The sequence below is a fragment of the Centropristis striata genome, chromosome 6 (genome assembly GCF_030273125.1).
Source record: "Centropristis striata isolate RG_2023a ecotype Rhode Island chromosome 6, C.striata_1.0, whole genome shotgun sequence".
Lineage (NCBI taxonomy): Eukaryota > Metazoa > Chordata > Actinopteri > Perciformes > Serranidae > Centropristis > Centropristis striata.
In genome coordinates this window covers 41,019,599-41,029,335 of record NC_081522.1, presented here as the reverse complement: position 1 = coordinate 41,029,335, position 9,737 = coordinate 41,019,599, and the positions used below count along the sequence as shown (strand labels likewise).

The following is a 9,737-nucleotide window of genomic DNA, read 5'->3' as shown; positions in this document are numbered from 1 at the left end:
TAACTACAAACTCACAATCTCACGGTTTTAGTCTTCTTATTATGAGCTGAATATTAGATATTATAAAGGAGAAATAAACAATATGTCTCATAATTTACACAAGTCATATAGTAAAACTAAAACCTGTAATAGTTATTTTAATTGGTTATTATTTCATCATTTAAAGCGTGTTTTGTCGTTGTTTTTTATAGAATATGTGTCATTAAAAGTGAGTTTTAATATAAATAAATGCCTTTTACAGAATATTTGAGTTCCTCCACACCACCTGGATCCAGAACTTGAGGTTCCTGCGGGTCATGTGGGGTCGTCGGGGTCTAATCCCGGTCCGGCTGCAGGTTTAAAGAGCCACAATCTGCTGCTGGATCCGCGGAGCCCGACACTGATAAGCGGAGAGCAACAACAAGCAGCCCGACGGAGGAGACGCGCTGCTCGGGTCCCGGGTCCTCCGGGTCCCGGTCCCAGCCAGCCCCGGACCCGGAGGAGGACCCCCCTTCTCTCTCTCTCTCTGGTGCAACAGGACTTCTCTTACCTGGATCCACTTCTTCTTCTTCTTCTTCTTCTTCTTCTCTCTGTGTGTGTGTGAACCTGGATCTGGTGTAGACTCGGAGCGGAGAGACTCGGTGGAGCAGGATCGGATCAGACCGGATCACCGTAGACTCACCATCTCTATAAACTCCTTCTGTCGCTCCGACGGGACACAAAGTGAAGAAAACTCTACAAACTACTTTAAACCCACACACACACACACACACACACACACACACACACACACATACAAATACACACAAATACACAAATACACACTCTCTCTCTGCTTATTAATAAACTAGTTCACTTGTTTATCTCCGTCCGGCGCCGCGTGGAGGTGAAGAGAGAGTGAGGGGCAGAATCTGGAGAGAGAGAGAGAGAGAGAGAGAGAGAGAGAGAGATAACCCCTCCTCTCTCTCTAACCCTAGCTCTCTCTCTCTCTCTCTCTCTCTCTCTCTCTCTCTCTCTCTCTCTCTCTCTTTAAGTCTTTTGTCCATCAGGATGTAAAACATCTCTCTTTTCCTCTCCTTTTTATTCCTCCTGTTCTCTCTCTCTCTCTCTCTTTATTCCTCTCTCTATCTCTCTTTATTCCTCCTGTTCTCTCTCTCTCTCTCTCTCTCTCTCTTTATATTCCTCCTGTTCTCTCTCTCTCTCTTTATATTCCTCCTCTTCTCTCTCTCTCTCTTTATTCCTCTCTCTCTCTTTATATTCCTCCTCTTCTCTCTCTCTCTCCTTCTTTCTCTCTCTCTCTTTACATTCCTCCTCTTCTCTTCCTCTCTTCTCTCTCTCTCTCTCTTTATTCCTCCGGTTCTCTCTCTCTCTCTCTCCTTCTCTCTCTCTGTCTTTATATTCCTCTTGTTCTCTCTCTCTCTCTCTCTCTCTCTCCTTCTCTCTCTCTCTCTCTTTATTCCTCCTCTTCTCTTCCTCTCTTCTCTCTCTCTCTTTATTCGTGTCTTCTCTCTCTCTCTCTCTCTCTTTATTCTTCCCGCTCTCTCTCTCTCTCTCTTTATATTCCTCCTCTTCTCTTCCTCTCTTCTCTCTCTCTCTCTCTTTATTCTTCCCGTTCTCTCTCTCTCTCTCTTTATATTCCTCCTCTTCTCTTCCTCTCTCTCTGTCTCTCTCTCTCTTTATTCCTCCTGTTCTCTCTCTCTCTCTTTATATTCCTCCTCTTCTCTTCCTCTCTTCTCTCTCTCTCTCTTTATATTCTTCCTCTCTTCTCTCTCTCTCTCTCTCTCTTTATATTCCTCCTCTTCTCTTCCTCTCTTCTCTCTCTCTCTCTTTATATTCTTCCTCTCTTCTCTCTCTCTCTCTCTCTCTTTATATTCCTCCTCTTCTCTTCCTCTCTTCTCTCTCTGTCTCTCTTTATATTCCTCCTCTTCTCTTCCTCTCTTCTCTCTCTCTCTCTTTATATTCTTCCTCTCTTCTCTCTCTCTGTCTCTTTTCTCTCAGTGTTCATGGTCACCTGCTCTTGTCGATCACTTTGAATAAGAAATTAAATAAATTATTGGTGTTATTATTATTAAATCGTGGGTTTTTTCTTTTTTCTTAATAGAACATTTTCTGTGTCATGAAATCGAATTGAAAAACATAAAAAGGAAGAAGAGGAAAATGTTTCTTGGTGGCGTGATGATTGTGGAGTTTATAGGAGATGAAAGTAAAGCAGCTTTCCTCTTTATTAATATGATCATTTTATACATGTAATTAAGAAATGTCTCCTCGGTGTTGTGTTGTTTAGGATTAAAACAAAGTTTCCGTCTAATTTGTAATAAAACTGACATTAACACTGTGATGAAAAATGACAATGAATTGTATATTTTATTGGTCATTATATGTCTGTTTTTGTTAATTTTGTGTCTTTTCATTGGTTTTTATACGTCTTTTTTGTTCATTTTGTGTCTTTTTATGGTCAATTTGTGTCTTTTTATTACATTACATTACATTACATGTCATTTAGCAGACGCTTTTGTCCAAAGCGACTTACAATAAGTAAGTTTTATGGTAAATTTGTGTGTTTTTATGGTCAATTTGTGTCTTTTTTGGGTAATTTTACGTCTTTTATGGTAATTTTGTGTCTTTTTTGGGTCAATTTGTGTCTTTTTTGTTCATTACACGTCTTTTTTTGTTAATTTTATGTCCTTTTTGGTCATTGTACGTCTTTTCTGTTCATTTTGTGTCTTTTTGTTGGTTATTATACGTATTTTTTGGTCAATTTGTGTCTTTTTTTGTTCATTTTGTGTCCTTTTTGGTCATTATATGTCTTTTTTGTTCATTTTGTGTCTTTTTATGCTCATTTGGTGTCTTTATTTGGTCAATTTGTGTCTTTTTTGGTCATTATACGTCTTATTTTGTTGATTTTGTGTCTTTTATGGTCATTTTGTTTCTTTTTTTGGCCTTTTTTTGGTCTGTTTTGGGGAACGTCTTCTCTTTTCTTCTGCTTTGATGGTAACTGATGATTTTATTTATTCTTTATTTAGCTTTTTTTGAAGCAGTTGAATGAAAATGTGTAAGAAGCTGCCTGGGTTGAGGTAGACTAATCTTGTAAAGTGTTAATGTGAGTGTGATAGAGTGGTCCTGTCAGAGGGCTCAGCCTCTTCATTACATTCACTCTGACGCCACCTTTTGGTGGTTTGATCCAATGAAAGCTTCGTTTCTCTGTTTGTCCCTGAACTCTCTCAGCTGACAGGTGGCTGAATGAAGCTGAGGGAGAAAAGTCAAACATCCAGATTCAAACTCTGATTTCATATTTAATCATGCTGCCAGACTATTCAGGTAAAAAAACACCTCCACCAACTGTAGGAACATGAATTTTTCTTTTTTTGCAGAGACTTTTCTAATTTCTGAATGCAGTGTGCATGGAAACATTTACAAAATGTAAATATGTTGAGTCAACATGATGTATTTAAGTTACTGTTGATTAATGACCAGGAGTCAGTCCAACTAGATTTATAAGGGTAATTATAACATACTAACGTCATTTTCTTGGGCCATTTAAAGTTGTATGATATTATTAAGAGTTACTTTATTTAATAGGGTAGTTACAACTACTTTTTTAAGGATTAAATGAACATAATAGTAATTATTCTGAAAATAAATCATTATTATATTCAGCCATGTAAAGATAGATGTCGACCTGTATAACCAGCTGGTGTCACGTTTGGAAAAGAACAACAAAAGCAAATAGTCTAAAACTTCAGCGTCCAACAGTCTGTGAATCATCTCATACGATATTTCTTCTCAAAATGATGATTCCTCTTTGCCAGCCAGAGCCAGGGATTGACCTTTGACCTTTGACCCTGGCCTTCAACTAAGAGGGTCACCATTAATTAGTAATGTGCTCATTACTGCCCCCTGCTGCTCTGGAGCTGTAAGCACACTTTGCAATCTTAACCCATTAAAATTAGGTTGTTTTAACATAAATGATTCCAGTAAAATTTAAATTGTTGCATTTTATGCTAAAACTACATGTTTTAAAACTGTTCAACCACAAAACATAATTTTATGTAGTAGAAGCTACATATTAAACTAAGGATAAGGAAACAGAAACCCAGTTTGCTTTTTTTGAGAGCACAAACCAAATCTTGGCTGTAAAAGCAACAAGTGATATAAAACTCTGACCTTTGAACTTTCCTCATTAAAACAGCTTTTGTTGGAGAAATGAGAGACTGACTGACAAATGTTCTTCTGCTCTCAACATGAACAGTGAACTTTGTGTTGTTTCAGGAGAACAGCCTCAGTTATATCTCATATTAGTCTCATCATTTATCATCAGCTTTATATCAAACCCTGGAATTAAGACCAGAAGAAAATACTTTGTTTATGTTTGTTTATTCATTATATAAACAGTTTTTTCACACATCCCATCAGTGAAGTTTGTTAAATGATTTTTGTTCAGTGATTTCTTGTACAGATTCATTTCATCCACACAATCAATTAGTTTGATCAGAATCTCAGAGATACACAAGATAATAATGACTATTTCCTTATTGATTATGAACATGATAATTATAGTTTTATAATACATCATAGAGCCTCATTTGTGTTTTGATTATAACAGCAACATTTGGTCTAACAAACAAATAAATGTAGATAAAATTCTATTTTTTTTTACTCATTTTCTTTGAATATCTGGAGCTTTCTCTCTTCAGACCCATGCATAAAAGAAAAACAACAACAACAACATACAAATATTCAACAAACATTTGGAGAGAAATGTACATTTTCCTGCAGAGAAATATGAGTTGAGGTGAACAACAGTCATCATGAGCAGTGAAAGCCTCCGTGGCTCAACAGACACAGGAAGGAAAGTCAAACATCTACAGAACAACTAATGAGCAGATGTCAAAGCCCCGCCCATAATGTTTGATTGACAGCTGATCTCTGCAGAGAAGAAATGCCACAACGATGAGCTCTCAGCAACAAACATGGAAAGAAATCAGTTTAAAGGTCCCTTATTGTAGAAAAACACCAGTTACAAGTCTTGTGATTATAAAGCAGGTGCAGTTGCAATAAAAATACTGTGAAAATATATTTTCTGACTGCTTCCTAAAAATCTGTCCCTCAAAGAAGCTGCTCCTATAGGATACGGCAGTATACACATTATCGTGTCCGACTCTAAATCTGCAACCTGTAAGTGAACCAGTAATATATTTCATGTTTGAGTCAGAGGGAAGCATCATCAGGCTCTAACATGTAAAGTCTGACAACATCTTCCTCAGCGGTGGCCATCGTCTTTTTGCATTCACCGGTGAGTTTAACCTGCAAACCGTTAACTGTGGTTAGCCTGGCCGGGTGTCACTCAAGACTGTCAGCCAATCAGAAGACAGGCTCATGAATATTAATGAGACAGGCCCAACATGATCTGAGCTGCTGGAGCTGCAGAAGGAGGCTGAGAGAGCAGATGAACAACTGAACTCAGGTGGTTTTAGCACATAAAACTACAAATTTATCCTCTCATAGATATAAAAACTTCAAATAAAACACCACAAAGGTGAACAAAATGGGAGCTTTTAGAGTTAAAACACACTTTTACCTGCTGTCCCTTTGGTTATTTGAGTTTACAGAACTCAGCAGTGGCTCCCGAACCAAGCGTAAGTCCAGCATAGAGCGGCTGAGTGAAAGTGGTCTGGACTCTGTGGAGGAGGGTCATGGTTTCAGAGACGCTGTAGAAGGACAGAATACCTGCTCTGTGATCCAGGAACACTCCCACTCTGGAGGACCGAGGACCTGAGACGGGAGTGCTGGCTTTGTTGTGCCGAAAGTTATAACGGTCATTGTAACAATCTAAAGACCAAGACTTGTCATTGTATCCAAATGAAGAGTCAAACGACCCTCTGCTGATGTTCTTGTATGAAGCTGCTACATCAACTCCACCCCCTCTCCACTCCACCTCCCAGTAACATCGTCCAGTCAGACTCTCTCTACTCAGGACCTGCCTCCATCCAGTGAATCTGTCTGGGTGACTTGGATAGGACTGTTCATCACACATGTATGTTGCTTTTCTGTTCCCATCAGATAATAACAGCCGTGTGTATGCTGTGTTTGGATCCAGTGTGATCTCACATGAATATTTTAAGAACTCAGCTCTGGTCGTGGGCTCTGCCGGTGAATCTGACAGTAAAACATCCACTTCAGTCAGTGAGACGTCTGTCCATTTGTCTCTCAGGACGTCCTGCAGTTTGTCTCTGACTCGTGACACGGCCGCTGTCACGTGGTCAAAGCGGCGGCGAGGACGGATCTGGATGCTGGATGTAGACGGGCTGAGTGCTGACAGTGAGGGGTAGCTGTGCAGAAACTGGTTGTGGTCCTCTGTGTTTGAGAGCTTCTTCAGTTCAGCGTCTTTCCTCTTCAGCTCTCTGATCTCCTGCTGCAGCTTCTCCTCCACCTCTTTGACTCCACTCACTTCAGTTTCCTGCTGGGATCTGACCTGCCGCTTCACCTCAGAGCTTCTTTTCTGCATGAGACGGATCAGCTCAGTGAACATCTTCTCACTGTCCTCCACTGCTTTATCAGCAGAGAGATTGATGGCCTCCAGCTCCTGTTGAAGCAGCTTCACATCTTTCTCTCTGTCCTGGATTCTCTGCTGGATGTTGAGTCGACTCACCTCCAGCTCTTTCTGCTTCTCCGTCCGTTCTGCTGCAGCTGAGACCGTGTCGTGGCCTTTATGTTCATCCATTGAGCAGAGATAACAGATAGACTTCTGATCTGTACGGCAGTAAATCTTCATCACCTCATCGTGCTGAGAGCAGATGTTCTCCTGCAGCTTCTCGGAGGGCTCCACCAGCTTGTGTTTCTTTAGTGGAGCTACATCATAATGAGGCTGGAGGTGTTGCTTACAGTAAGAGGCTGGACAGGTGAGACAGGACTTGAAGGCTTTCAGTTTTCTCCCAGTGCAGAAATCACAGGCCACATCTCCAGGTCCAGCATAGCAGAGATCAGCAGGAGCAGCTTGGAGGCCAGTCTTCTTCATCTGATCCACTAAAACTGCTAACATGGTGTTTTTCAGCAGGACAGGCCTCGGATAGAACGTCTGTCTGCACTCAGGGCAGCTGTAGATTCCCTTTCTATCCTCTTCATCCCAGTGTGTTTTAATACACTTCATACAGTAGTTGTGTCCACATGTAGTCGTCACCGGATCCTTCAGTAGATCCAGACAGATGGAACAAGAGAAAGTTTCCCGGTCCAGCTGAACTCCTTTCTGCGCCATTTCACCTCTCAGTCACAACGACTGTCTGAGTTTTATTTCCTCATAACTGAAACCGGTTTGAGTTCTGATCTGAACAACATGTGTGTGCAGTGAGTCACCACCATGTTGGTAACACCCATTTTCTAACTAGTAGATGTGAAGGGGAGGGAACCAGGAAACAGCAGGACAGAGTGGAGCTGGCTGTTTGAGAGCAGGAGAAGAGGGAGGGGTTGCTGTAACACAGCGGTTCCCAAACTTTTTTAGCCGTGCCCTCCTTCTACGTCCCAACCGGGTTGACCCCCCCCAATCCCCCACACCTTCAAAAAAAACTAAAATGCAATAAGCTTTTTTATCGCCATATTGAAAGCAGCATGTTTATTCATGCTCAAATGACCAAAACACACATATAATCAAATAATCACCATAACAACAATGAGCTCTCGCATTTGAATTAATCTGAAACACAGTTTCAATATAATGCAACAAAGTTATGAACAAACTTCCACTTTTCAGAGCAAAGAGGATGATGAAGGCTCAGGATCAGAGGCAGGAAGCACATAAGTTGGGAAAATGTCATAATATTTTTAGCCATGTTGAACAAAAATTGCAGCAAGTTTAGCGTGGAGCTAAACAACCCGTCATCATCATCATCAGAAATTTTATTGAGTAGGATAAACCCCTTGAGAGGAATCCTCTCGTATTCGAGGGGGTCCTAAAGTACATTACAAAACAAAACACTCAACAATTTACAGACATACAACAACAAAGACAACAGGCATCAACACAAACATAACAAACAAAAAATGAACACAAGAATGAACACAAGAATAATCACAACCTCTCAATGGCCACAAGTTGGCCATAACATTAGCCTAGTAAAACTGAAAGAAGTAATATAATATTATTGTAAATTGAAATTGCATTTTTAAAAATAAAAATAAAAACTAAATAAAAAATATGACATAATATTATCTGAAACATGTGCAGTTTAACTCAAAATAAGAAGACAGGGCATATTTAAAACTATGAAAAGACGTCAATGATCGTATGTTTAAAGGAAGATTATTCCTCCGATGGCGCTTTGAACTTAAATGCTTTTTTACCAATTGTTTTGTTCACTGTAGGAATGAAAAAGAAATACTGAGATGAGTGTCGTAATTGATATGTTGAGGAATATGGAATCAAAAATTGTTGTAAATAGACAGGATAATTGCAATGTATACATTTAAAAATAAACTGTAGCCAGTGAATATGTCTTCTTATATTGAGTGTGGGCCATTTGAGTGTGTTATACATGATACGATGATGAGTGTAAAATAAACAACCAAGAACAAATCTACATAGACAGTTATATGCTGTGTTGAGGGGTAGAAGATTGGTTTTAGATGCATTTAGATATACTACATCAGCGTAATCAAAAAACGGTAAAATAAGTTGTAGGGCAAGTTTCCTTCGAACATTAAGTGTAAAACAGTTCTTGGATCGAAATAAAACACCAATGCCAAAGTTGATTTTACGGAGAATATAGTCAATGTGAGGTTTGAAGGTAAGTTCTGAGTCAAGCCATAAACCTAGATATTTAAATTGTTCAACTCTATGCAGATTTGTACCATCATTACATGTTATTATTAAATTATTAGACTTTGTTTTTAGATTATGTTTTGTACCAAAGACCATGGAATAAGATTTAGTTTTATTGAGCAGAAGTCTGTTAGATGAGAGCCAGTTTTGTACGATATCAAAATCCAATTGAAGAGCATTTTGTATCTGTGAAATATTAGATTTAGAGGTATAAAGGACAGTATCATCAGCATAGAGTTGAACTGAGGTATTAGAACAAATCACAGGAAGATCATTAATAAAAATTGAGAAAAGAAGAGGTCCAAGTGTTGAACCTTGGGGTACACCCCCTTGTTGGACAAATAAGTCAGACTTGAACAACAACACATTGCTTTCTGTTATGTAAATAAGAATTGAACCAGAGAAGTACATTTTGCGAAAAACCAATTGCATAAAGCTTGTCTAAAAGTAAATAGTGGTCCACCAAATCAAAAGCCTTCTTCAGATCAATAAAAATAGCTCCTGTGAGATCACCAGAGTCAGATGCTGAAAATATATCATTAGTCAACTTAACAAGTGCAGTGGTTGTTGAATAATTAGGTCTAAATCCAGACTGAAAAGGTGACAGTACATTATTTATTTTAAGATAATGTGATATTTGATTGAAAATTATTTTTTTAAAAAGACTTTTGTGACAGTACAGATTATCGATATTGGTCTATAATTATTTGGATAGACATAAACACAGGCTGGAAACATGGAAGATGATAACTTCTACGCTTCATTTTAAGATGAAGTGCATTATGAATAGTCTGCATTTATTAATTAATTAATATTACAGTTTTTGATTTGACATTTTACGAAGGAAATGTTTATTTTTGCGTCTTTATTGTGTGGGGGGAAAAATGTAATTGTGTAATTATCAGACCGCCATTACATTTTTCATCTCGTGCACCCCCAGGGGTCC

At 38.9% G+C, this 9,737-nt stretch overlaps 2 protein-coding genes across 2 annotated transcripts in view; both read right to left on the bottom strand.

The window, feature by feature from the left end:
* The window catches only part of LOC131973745 (transcription factor SOX-6-like), a 215,551-nt gene extending 214,724 nt beyond the window's left edge, over positions 1–827 (bottom strand). The window contains exon 1 of the mRNA XM_059335806.1: positions 530–827. The gene's annotated coding sequence lies outside the window, so the exon portion shown is untranslated. The remainder of the gene's footprint in view (positions 1–529) is intronic.
* Positions 828–4,106: 3,279 nt separating this feature from the next.
* LOC131972866 (tripartite motif-containing protein 16-like) lies at positions 4,107–7,562 on the bottom strand. The gene has a single exon (XM_059334634.1). The coding sequence runs from the start codon at positions 7,229–7,231 to the stop codon at positions 5,573–5,575; it is 1,659 nt and encodes a 552-aa protein (XP_059190617.1). The 5' UTR covers positions 7,232–7,562; the 3' UTR covers positions 4,107–5,572.
* Positions 7,563–9,737: the final 2,175 nt, after the last annotated feature.